The 12,299-nt window shown below is 47.4% G+C and overlaps 1 protein-coding gene across 2 annotated transcripts in view; it reads left to right on the forward strand.

Moving 5' to 3' along the window:
• SLC25A22 (solute carrier family 25 member 22) overlaps positions 1–12,299 on the forward strand; it is a 52,373-nt gene that overhangs the window by 37,828 nt on the left and 2,246 nt on the right. For both annotated transcript variants that reach the window (XM_064657654.1, XM_064657655.1), the window contains exons 6-9: positions 8,221–8,339; positions 10,002–10,173; positions 10,494–10,648; positions 11,502–11,577. In XM_064657654.1, the coding sequence (XP_064513724.1) occupies positions 8,221–8,339; positions 10,002–10,173; positions 10,494–10,648; positions 11,502–11,577 (522 nt within the window). The remainder of the gene's footprint in view (positions 1–8,220; positions 8,340–10,001; positions 10,174–10,493; positions 10,649–11,501; positions 11,578–12,299) is intronic.

A 12,299-nucleotide genomic window follows, 5' to 3' on the forward strand; every position in this document is an offset into this window, starting at 1 on the left:
GTAGATCCAGAATTTGTAGAGCAAATATTTGAGAGGAACCCAGTGGCACTGATCATTGCTCAAACAGCTGCTGGGAGGACCCTTGTCCTCAGCATCCTATTGGATGCTCTGATGGTCCTCCTTGCTCAAATAGATGGCAAGTCAAGTTCTGTAGACCCCAAACTTAGCCCCCCTTTTCTCCTTTTTTATCTTGAAAACAGTTTTAGAGAGGTGGTGAATCTGAATTGACAAAGGGCACTTGCAGCATTACCCAGCTGCTGACCTGCATATAAATGCTGAAGGAATAAAATTATCTGTTCAGCTTGCAAGTGAAGGGTGGTTGATGTGAATTGAATATGAGTAAAAGATGCAAGCTGAGCAGCTGAGAGGGGCTGGGCCCTGAATATTTAATGCCATTTTCACCAAGATATTTCCCTTGCAATTTGGAGAACACTTGTATCTCCCTTCAGACAGAGACCTTTCTCCAGAGACAGAGAAGAACACTATCTCCAGTCCTCAAGTGACAGTAGCTGGAAAACAGCCTGCTTGGGATATGATCCCAACTTTTCCCATTAGCAGTTATGGGGTGGAGCCTCACTGAAAATGCAAAGCTCTGGCATGATTACTTGGCTTAACAACTTCCCAAAACATACCACATCAGTCTTGGCTGCTGCAGATCAGTGGCTCAACAGCTTCAGTGGAGATCGTGGACTGACACAGGTTGAAGATCTGTTTTTTTCATGTGCCTATTTTTTTTTGTTCTGGAGTCTTTTAAAGTATCAGCTAACATATGTCTATGTGACTCATCGGCTCGCAGCTCTTTGTGATTTTCTGTCTCTTCAAATAGTGTCTCTTCTGTGCTGTGCTCAGACAGTGGGAGGTGATGATGTCCTCATGGCTCCTCACCCCTGCCAAGCGGTGGATCTGATCCGTGCAGCAGACAGCAGGGTGCACCTTGGTGTACTGCAGTAGACAGCAGCACAGCTCTACCACCACCTACCAAGAGGGGGCTTAGTGGGTTGTACAGGCAGGACAAGGAGTGCCAAGCTACCACGTCTTGTACTACCACTAAGAGAATGGCCCATGGAAGAAATCAGATTGGCATTGCAACATATTTGGCATTCTGTGAGAGCCATCACTGCTGTGATGTTTCAGCCATTAAAATGTGACATGCCTGTCAGTCAGTGTCCTGCCCCGTGAGAGGTAAAGACTTCCTCAGAGGACAAGTGTGTGTGTCTGCCTCAGTGATGGATCTAGCTTAGAGCAGGACTTTGGGTAAATGGGATGCAGCTGTTTCCATGAGCAGCTGAGGTCTTCACTCAGACCTCTTCCAGTTTCACTTTTGGGTTCTTGACTGGTCCGCACGTGATGTGGATGATGGGCTGCACTTGATTCAGAATAAAGGAGCTAGAGAGTTTTTCCAAGAGTAAGACACCCTGTTCTCCTAAATCATATGTACAACTGGGACTGGTACTACCATGACCTGGGGCACTACTTGGGGAGTGGCGAGCCTTTTGTCTCAACACAGAGTGTTTTTACTTCCTTTAGAGAAAACAGAGGTTGGGCCACAGTTAGGGGACAAGAGCTAGGCAGCCTGTGGAGTTGGGGTCACTCATCTCATTCAGCCACCATGGGGGGCTTGGATGAGTGAAAGCTGGTCAGTTCTGCTCATGAGGGTAGCCAGCTTGAGCTGGACAGAGAGGCAGAGCCTTGATACTGCTGTGGTAGATGGTTTAAGGTGTTTCTAACTAGAAATGTCACTCCAAGATGTGATGGGAAAGAAAATGCCTTGTAGTTTTTGTCTGTGGCTGGTATAGGCTATGAACATGGAAGTTCCAGTGCATTCTGTCATCTTTCTTAGTGCACAGGGAGTAGAGGGTGATGGGTAAGGCCATGACATTACCAGTGATGCGGAGGGCCCTTAGAAACTGCAGAGCAGCTGCTTACCATGGGGTCCCTTTCCTCTGTGTTAAGGAAATCCAAGGCCTGGGGATGGAGTATGTAACCTGCTGGAGTTGTGCCTGGCCATGCTGCAGGCAGTGCATGTACCTTGCCTTTGGCAGTTCACGTGGTCTTTTCCCATGTGTAGCACATGCAGCAAATAGTGATTGCAAGGGGCTGTTTTATTGAGTCACAAAGCTATGTGACTCCAAGGGCTTGCCTTGCTCTTGCAAGCTGTTTGCAGTCTGCAGGTTTCTCCCTTTGGATGTTTCTGTCCCAAAGGATACTCTGGTGCTTTCTGACTCAAAGCTGCAAAAGTGTTCTAGATTTCTAATTTGATATTGAATGCTTTTGTTGCTAAGTATCTAGCACTTGTATTGCTTGAAGTATGTTGTGTGAGTTGGTGATCCTTTTCTAATAAAATGTGCATGTTCTATCAGTTATTTGCCAATTAAAATATGTGCTATTAAAACATACCTCCATGTGCAAGTGGAAGAAGCATGTGTGGACCAGACACAGTGTGGCAAGTCCAGCATGACTCTAAGTACTCTCAAGTTACAAAATGACTTCCAGTGTATATGGATTTATTTATTTTTATCCTTTGAAAAACTTAGTGTTGAAATTGCTTTTAAACTGCTAGGATAAAAAAGTGGCATAAAGCCTATTTTTGAAAGGCCAGACTGAAAACAACACCTGTGATGTAGGAAGCTCCTGGCTACAAATTGCTGGAAGAATATTTTGGGGATGTTGTTATTGCAGGTTTGTGCTAGACTCCCTTTTCCCTAGCTGTGTTCTTGGATGCTGCTGGACATAGAGTATTGGGACAGCAGATCCTCATGTGGGACCTCCTGCCCTTGTTGGTGCATCTATCTCCTTGTGTCTGGAGATGTCTGTTCCTGCAGCTCTCTCCACCCTAGGACTAGCTCAGTGCTTTTCCCCTCCCTTTGGTGCAGAAAGGTTGTGTGCTCACAGGCTGAGGGACTTGTTTTCCCCTTCTTTGCCAGTTTCTATTTTGATGTCATTATGAGAACCTACAGCTACAGCTTCTTGTTTCATGAGGAAACAAAACCAAATTGGTCCTCCCAAGCTATCCTGGTCATTAGGAGTAAGGGAGGCCAGAGTGAGTTGTGTGGGTGCCTAGAACACACTTGCTATGCCAGGGAGGAAAGGAGGGAAACAAAGATACTGAAAAACCTGAAGGACACCCCATAACCATGACTGAGAGAGGCAATAAGGGTCAAACATTTTTCTATGATAATTTTGACCTAAGATTCTCAACAGTTCCCAGGGGAAGAAGAAGAAAAGGTGACCCACAGGAGAGTCTTCAGGCAGGTCCTTGTGGCACTCTGTAGGGAAGAGTCCCCCTGTGGCTGGGGAAGGCAGGATGTGTGAGAGAGGGGAAACTTCTAGTCTTCAGGCTGCTGGAAACAGGCGGGATTTTTTTTTCCTGTGGCTCTCTGAAGCTGGATGTGTTGAGAGACTCATAATCTCACAGCTACTGTTAAAATAGTAGTGGCTTCACTGTCTTGAGCACAAGACATGAGAAGAGGGCTAAGTGAAGCACTCGAGTGTGAAACTCTTGGGTATGAAGCTGAGGAAGCAATTTAGATCGGTAGTACACCAGCTTTTGAAGTACATCACTGATTTTTGGGTGGCCAGTGTGCGAGGCCTCTTTGCCTGATGTAAGTAGTGCCTACGTTTTATGTCCTCTTTGAATCTGGGTGTTAAACACTTAATAAAAATCAGTCTCTTTAAAGCATCCTACAAGGTTTCATGTTTATCTCCAAAGTGTTGAGTGCCAGACAGCTGTTTTGTTTGGCATGTGTTTGCCAAGTTTTGTTCATTTTTCAGGTTCTTGGTGAAATATTCTGACTTGGTTACAGTAAGAAGTGTTTCATGCCTTCTTACATAAGCAATTTGTTGCTCATAAAAACTCTTTAGTGTCCCTGGATGAGTTTCCTGTTGCTCTTCTCCAAGATTCCCTTACTTCTCCTGTCCTCTTTAGTCTTGACCTTTATTTTGTTTGCAGTTCTGAAGCAAAGGCTGGCAATCTGCTGTCTTAGCAGCTCGGATCCCTCGGAAGACCAGCACGACTGAGTTAATTCTGCCTTTGCTGATGCCAGCAAGTTTTCTTCCTTTTTGCTTCCCCCTGCCTTGTGTCTTTCCTTAGGGACGAGAAATAGCCAACTGTAATTCTGAGACGAGCAAGGCACTTTTCCTTCAGTCCTATGCGGGTGTGGAGACCAAAGCTTGTTCTCCATTGCCTTCCCAGCTGATATGTCTTCCCAGGACTCTTTCCTTCATCTGCTCTTCTTTCAGGGTCTTCTAAAATACTCAGACCATCTCTTCTGTGGTGCCTGTTTAAGAATCCATTGCATGACCTGGTTGATTCATGAGCTGTAGAATGCTCACAGACAGGCTGTAAAGTGGGATGCTGCTGCTAGTCCTGCTGCTGAGCTGCTGAATCACCCCGCACACACTGTGCTTTGGTCTTTCTCTCCCCTTGTGGGCCAAGGCAGCCTCTCCTGCAGTTATCCATTGGATGCTCAGACACTTCTTTAATGTAGGTAACCCTCATCCAACTCACTGAGACTTGTAGGTGAGGGAGAAGGAGACAGTTAAGAACTGATAATCTTCCTGTGCCTATTCAGGGATAGCTGTTTGGAGAGGGCTCTTTTATTTAGCATACAGAGACTTGGGGAATTACAGTGGGTTGAAGCTGTTGACATCAAAGGTCAGCCAAAAAGTAAATGCACTTTTAACTGTTAATCTGGAGGGAACTAGACATAGGCTGTTTCATCACAGAATGCACCCAGGAGAGGAGCACTGCCCTCGTCACCATTCCAAGCACGTCTTGGGACAAAATGAGGGCTGTGTTCAACATGCCCAGTCGTGTTACCCTGTTCCATTGTTCACTTCCACAGACATTCATATTGGAAAAAAACACTTGGGATTTCCTGCCAGGGCAAACCTGATGCAGGCAGAGAGTCAGCCTTCTCTTGACTTAGTTCAAACACACAACCCAGAGCTCCTGCACATATCTGGAGTAATGACTACCAGAGCAACATTTTATCTGGCAATGCTACTTTGAGGTGTATCTGCCCCACATCAGTGCTTCATTTTGCTTGTCTGAGGTATTTTTGAGCTGGCATTAGAAGTGAGAGGGAGCTTGTAATGGAAACTTCCTTGCTTTTACATTTCCCAGCATCATAGCTCCAGCTTTCTGAAGTGTGGTTGCAGCGGCTTGTTGCTCCCCCTTGGAAGATCGGGGATGGGTTAAAGGGAATGACTGGTATTTTGTGAGCGTGTCCCCAAGGGGCTGTGGCAGACAGGGTGCCCTCCCTTTGAAGGATGACTCCTGTGTGTTGGTCCCCTAATCCATATGAAATACCCACTATTTGAATTGTTTGAAAGAAACTGACTCTGTTTGGTTTGAAACTCTTTGGGAACATTCTACAGTCTGTTGACTGTAGAAGTTATTTCATGAGTGAGGAAAGTGATTTCCAACCAGGGGACACTAACCTCTTGGGTAGGAAATGAAAATGGATGGCTTTGTATGGATGTTTTCTTAGGTCAGAGATTTTGTATCCGGAAATCTTATCGTCCTGATTCCAGAATGACTCTTTTTAGCCCCTGCCCAAGCAGAGTAAACTCGCATATAGTCAAGATTTTTCAGAAACTTGAAAAAAATACTACTCTGCTCCCATGTGACATCAATATACCAGTGCTGTCAGAGATCCTAACTTTGGACTGATGTGTTGCTCTGGGAAAGTCCTCCATAAACCTCTAGTTCCTGGTTTTGACTTTATTTTTCAGCTCTAGTTTGAAACTCTTAATTTGGATCAAGCATGAATCTCCTCCCCTTCCCATTTGTCATTGTTGATTTGTCACAAATTACTTGTATGTCAGTTAAAAAAGTGGAATGACTGATTTCTGCCAGTGCAGAATTTGGGGCTATTATGTGTATTTTATATTTAACACCCTCTTGCTGTGATAAAAGATGATTTCTGCATTTGTAGGACCAGATCTTTGCTGATGTTGCAACTTTTGAAGTTAGTCGAGATGTGCCAGTTTTTAAACCACTGAGGATAAGGCCTGTGGTGCCTTAAATATTTAAACCCCTTTGTTGTCTAGACATGAACCATTTTCAAACTCCTTTTATGTGCAGACTGGTGAGGTTTTGCAAAGGGAATTTGACCCCCTGTATGGCAAATTTTAAACCTCCCGTCAAAAGATTTGCTTATCTTAGGCTATATTTTTCTTGGACTCTCCCCAGTTCCCAGAATATACCAACCAAAAGCTGAAAGGCATTGTTCTAGGTGCTTTGATATACCTGTTTGACATCTCTAAAATAAACCCACATGTGTAATCCTTCTCTGGGTCACACTGGCATAGCTCCATGGAGTTCAATCAAGTCAGGCTGACTTTTCTTGGCTGGGATAATGGTCCACAGATGAACAAGCAGGCCAAGTCTTCCCAATCTTTTGAACTGGGTATCAAAGCAGTCACCCTGGATGAAAGCCAGAAGAAATGTACTCCAAGGATGCTCCAGGGCTCTTGCTAAAGTGGGAGATCCTCTGCTGTGCTGTAGAGGGAGACTGACAGCCAGCCCCTTTGAATGGTTTGCTTCCTCCCATGGCCATGCTAGGGACTGTGCAGCCTTGCTGCCGACTGCATTGAGCCATGCAGAGACTGCTTCTGTGCTTCAGGCTGACCAAAAGGCACAAGTTGGCCACCTCCAGGTGGCAGTAGCAGTGGGGACCCCTGGATTGGCACACCCTGGTACCTCTGTGCCTCCAGGAAAACTTGCTGTGCACACTTCAGCACCTATGTGGGTAACTCGGTGGGAGGGATTGTTCATTGCAGCTTCTCATCTATGGGGGAATTTGGAAAGGAGAGACTGCGAAATATTTCTCCGTTCAGCCTCATAGGAGAGCTCTATATTTAGTTGCTGGTAATCTCTGTTGTGGCTGTGTGCCTCTAATCCCCTGCTCTGATATCCTCCCTGGAGAAGATGAGAGGTGGAGAAATTGGCCCAGCTGACGTGGTGGCCCAGCAGGATTACAGCACATCTGCCCTCCCTTTCCTGAAGGGTTGGCACTGAAGCTGCTTTGCTGGCCCACTGCACCATGTTGTGCTCTGTGTGTGTGCATGTGAAACCCCTGGCACGGGAGTGTGCCTTGGTTTTGCAAGGGAATAGGGCATGTCATTGCGGGACTGCTTTTGCCATTGTGTGGGGACTCTCCCTGAGCAGGTTAAGATGAGGTATTGGTGCAGGAGCAGGGCAGTGGGAGGCAAAAACAGTACTTGCATTTAAAACAGAAAAAAGATGAGGCTGTTTCCCTTTGGCTGTGTGATTTACATATGCCTCTTTTTTCCCCCTTTTTAGAGAAGAGAATGTCAGATGTACTTTTTAATCAAGTCAGTGTTTTCTGGTGCCAAGGCGTGAGGTTTTTTACAGGGCAAAAACACATCAGTTTCTGAAAATTGAGACTTCATGAGTTTTTGCATCCTGAGTTCCTCTTTTTAGTCTTAGCTGGGCTATTTCATGGCTTTGGAACGCAGGGAACAATGAAATGCTGCATTTTATTAGGCAAGAACATGCCACTGATAATCCCTGCTCTCTAGTGCAGAGGACATACAAAGTTGCAGTGATGGGGGTCCATCCCACCCCCTTGTCTCTCAGGAAGTTTAGTGCAAAGGCTACTTTTACAGTTTTGGAAAGGCTAGTGAGATGAAGCAGCTCATAACCACAGAGGAGCTGCCTCCCTGATTCATGTTTGCTGTTTATTTATTTTGCTTTTCTTGGGGAACTCGAAAGCAGTAAGTGTAATGTTTTCCCCCCTTGCTCCTTGCTCTGTGGTCTCTGTTTGTTGACAGTGTTTAAAGGACTAGGCTGGCAGAAGGAAAGCTGCTTATCAGCCTTAATGCTCAGGTCCTCTGGTGCCCCCTGAAGTTGATACCCTTTCTGAAAGCTGTGCCCCGCCCAGGGGCAACATCGTGCTGTAAGGGAGCTGAAGCACTCTGTCTGTGGATGGAGAGGGTTGTGTGCTCCCATCTGGGGCTGTTCTGACTGGGCTTGTGGCTTTCTCTGAATGTTCTGTTTCTGGGACCAAAGGAGTCTATTCTCCAGGTCTGGTGATGCCAGCAGAGATGTCAAGCCTGCGCTGTGCTGAATTGTCTGTCTCCTGGGCTGCCTTTCCTGTAACCTCCAGGGTCAGAGATGTGCCCTACGCCTTGTACCAGCTGCCCCAGTGTTAATCCAGGCCACCTCCTCTGACCACTCTTTTTTTTGAGCAGGAAAAAACTGACACTGATGAAGGAGATGCTGGCGGGCTGCGGCGCAGGTACCTGCCAGGTGATTGTCACCACTCCCATGGAGATGCTCAAAATCCAGCTGCAGGATGCAGGACGTATTGGTATGTGGACTTTTCTTCCCTGTGCACTGAGCAGGGAGGGGAGAAAGGGCTGGGACTGGGTTGTCAAGGTGGAGGTGAAAGAATGAGTGGAGAAAACCTTTTTCCTTCCCCCTGCTCTCCCAAGTCAGAGATAGACTGTAGCAGAAGTTTCTCCTCTTCTTCCCAGCTTCCTTTCCCCACACACTTCTCTCAGCTGGCTTTGCAGAGGCCCTTGCAGTTACAAAAGGTGATGGTTTTTTTGCTCAAAGCAATAGGCTTGGCAATTGAAACAGCAAATGCTGCTGGTGGATGGAGAGAGACAGGAGAGTGACTGGGTGGTCATTTTGTGAGTGATTGAAACTCGTTAGATACTGTGCAAACAAGAAGGGATTAGCATCTTCCAGTGCCTTTCCCTTGTGGTGCTTCCTCCATCTCCATGTTTTCTGATGTCTGTTCTTTCTCCCTTCTACCCCCCTGTAGCACCTCCCTAACAGCTTCCCAAGGGGATGTGCTCTTTCCAAATGACTTGTCTCCCCTTGTACTCTGTCTTCTTTTCTTCCTGACGAAAACAGCAGTTGTCTCGGTTGAAACAGTAAATAAAATTCTCCCAGTGCACTGGATTTGAACGAGGTTTGGGGTCAGGCTCTCGAGACTGTGGGCAGGAGCTGGCAGACAGAGGCAGGAGGGAGTGTGAGCCTCTTGGCTGAAACAATGTGGAGTGTTTCTGGTGAGAATGCAGACCAGTCCAGCACAGAGACTCTAGGGGAAAGAGTTGATTGCTTTTGCCTTAGTCTCTTCCAGAGGTCAGCCTGGGCGATGGCCTCACTCCCCAGGAGCCCTGCATGACACTGTTAGAATCCGTGTTTGTGGCTCTTCCTGGAAAATGGGCCAATTTGCCCTTTAATCTCTCATTGGATGTGGCGTTCCTGAATAATCGCGGATTTACTTTTTCTTTCCTCTCTTCACTGTTTTTAATGCAGACCTTATCCTCTTTGTGTGTATTATTTTAAAATGTTTGAAGGAATTAAGCCATGGTTTGAGGGTTCAGGAGAGGTTTTTGCTGCTGTGAACAGCCTGTTCTCTGTGTGGCAGGAGAGCTGTGGTGTCCCGGTGGCAGCCAGAGGATTGCCTACAGGTTGATGTGTTCTCCATCTTCTGGCCAAAGGGCAGAATTGCATCAGTTGGGAAAGTGGGAGAAACCAGGTTGTATTTATAAATCTGGCTGAGAAACTCCCCGGGTTAATGATTGCTTTCAAGGGAAGGAGACAAAGAACAGAACTGTTGAACTACTCTCATTTATGAACATCTTTGCTTTGTCGTACAGGCAGCTCAGGGACACAGCTGGAAGCAGGGACTGGCACCTGCCTACTCATAGCAGCTCCTGTTCTCTGCACTGCAGGGATTGTGTGTGACAGGCTGCTCCTGCTCAGGCAAACCATTTGATGGGAAAGTGCAGTGAGCATTCCTGTGGTGTGGCAGCACCAGATGCCATACTGGGACAGGCTGAGGGAGATGGGCAGACTGGGAGCAAAAGCTTGCAGGGCACCTGGCTGGCCTTCTATGGCCTTCATGCATATTTTGTCGCACCTGGAGATCTGCCTCTTCCTCCTTGTCCTATGGCACCAGGCAGCAAGAGATGCTGCTGAGCAACTTGCAGACCTGTGGTTGTGCTCTTCTCCCCAGCGGCACAGAAGAAGCTGATGGCAGCACAGGCCCAACTCTCCTCTTCCCCTGCGGCGGGGGCGGCCGAGCCGGTGGTGGAGACGCGCACCACAGCGACACAGATAACGAGGGAGCTGCTGCGGAGCAAGGGCATCGCGGGACTCTACAAGGGCCTGGGAGCCACACTGCTAAGGTAGGGTGGACAAAACTATGGTCCTCCACATGTGCTGGGGTCTTCAGTTTGAGTGCTGAAAAAAAGGGGGAGCCCATTGATTCTGCAGGGCTGCATGTCTCCCATGGGCCTGTTGTCCTTTGTGCAGTCAGTCTTAGCCCTCTGAGTTTCCCCTCCTGTCTGCGTTGCAGTCACAGAGTTGGGATGTCTGCATTGCACTCAGGGCTGTGCTGCCAATGTGTGATGCTTGCAGCCCCTCCATTGCTCACTTTCTTGGTGTCCTTCTCTGAGTTGGCTCATCCTTGTACTTCTTTCTTCCCTTTTCTCCCACCCCACTGCAGGGATGTCCCATTCTCCATTGTTTACTTCCCGCTGTTTGCAAACCTGAACAAGCTGGGCCAGAAAGACCCCAATGTCAAGGCTCCATTCTACGTGTCCTTCCTCTCTGGATGTGTGGCTGGCAGTACGGCTGCAGTGGCTGTCAATCCTTGTGATGGTGAGTCCTGAGCAGCTTGTGGTGGTGGCCTGGTGCCAAGTGACAGGAGTAAGAGGCCCAGAGTGGACTAGGTGAGGAGGAGGGTGACTGCCAGCCTCTTCACAGTATGAGGGCACAGGGAGGCACAGGAGGGGACCTCTGCTGTCTGAGCTGCCACCAGCTCAAATGGTGTGACTTCAGCTGAGCTATAGTTTTGGCCACAGCTTGCACAGAGGTTTGCAGTACTCAATAGGTACACCAGAAAGAGGGTGTCATTCATTTCAGTCATTCTTCACAGGAATGGCTGCAGACAAGCCCCTGAAAAGCCACATTTCCATGTGGAGTGATAATATGCAGACCACTTACATACATATGGTCATGGAGAAACAGAGAAAGCCTTAAATCTATGGCCTTTTCTCCTGCCTCACAGCATCTGCCTTAAATACTACCTTGGCTTCTCTCCTGTGAAGAACACCAGGAAGTAACTCCTCTCTCTACAACATTGCACACGCTCCAAGGTGTGAAAGAATGTAAAAACAGAATTGTATATTTTAGATACTTCTTCCAGAAGGAGCTGAGCATTTGAAAAGGAGTTCCCAGAAAGATATCTGAATTTGGAAGTGTTTAAAGCTTAAGTCAGCCTTTGAAACCTGGATCACAGTGAGGGGAGAGGTTGGGTTTTGGGTGGCTGTGTGGGTTTTTTATCTGTTTATGAAGGGATGGGTTCTCCCCGTTCTTGCTGATAAATATACGAAAGTGGTCTGTGTTCTTGGTAATCTCATTTTGGCAGTGTTTCAAAGACATTACTCTTGGGCTGGCCCTTGCCTGCTACGCTCCCAGTGCTCACCAGTGTCTCTTCTCTTCTTCTCCCCAGTGATCAAAACGCGGCTGCAGTCCTTGCAGAGGGGAGTGAATGAGGACACCTACTCGGGAATCCTGGACTGCACCAAGTAAGACTCCTCGTGAAGGAGGGCACCATATCAGGTGTATGGCATCTGCTGCTGCCTGCTGCCAGGCAGGCAGTGCAGCTTTTAGACCCAACCAGCAGCTTCTGTTCCAGGTTCCCTCTGAAGCTGTGCTTTTATTAATCTATCTATATCCATATATATATATATAGTTATGTAAAAGAGAACTTCTCCCCATATTGAGCAAGATAAATATAGCATTTATATTTAAATACTTATGTCCAAACCCCAGTAGTCATAACAGTGAGATTTTATTTCTGCAAGGGAAGGCAATGCTGTGGTTGTCTCTCCTGAGGCCCCGCTGTGTGAGAATCCTACAGTATTAAGTCTTGTATTCCTCCTGGGACTGCTCTGCACAGTGTCTGCAGGAGCGCTGCCAGAGTGGGCTGTCCCCAGCTGCATCCTGTGCTAAACTGTGGTCTGGCTGCTTCAAGACATGAAAGGACTTTTTCTGCTTCTGTATTTCTGTCATGGCCAGAATCTCTTGCCATCTGGCTGTGTCCCATGCTGAGGGTGGAGCTGGCCCCACTTTGGTACGGGGGGACCTCTTGATGTAAGCTTGGAGTGGGTCGTCTTAGCTGTACTTCCAGACACAGGCAGATGCTCCTGCTTCTGGGTCAGATGTAGGGATGGGGCATGTTTCTGCATGGCCATTTGCAGAGCATGTGGGTGATGATCTGCTGTGGGGGCAGTGCCTGGATTTAGCC

This window comes from Pseudopipra pipra, chromosome 6, assembly GCF_036250125.1.
Source record: "Pseudopipra pipra isolate bDixPip1 chromosome 6, bDixPip1.hap1, whole genome shotgun sequence".
Classification (NCBI taxonomy): Eukaryota; Metazoa; Chordata; class Aves; order Passeriformes; family Pipridae; genus Pseudopipra; species Pseudopipra pipra.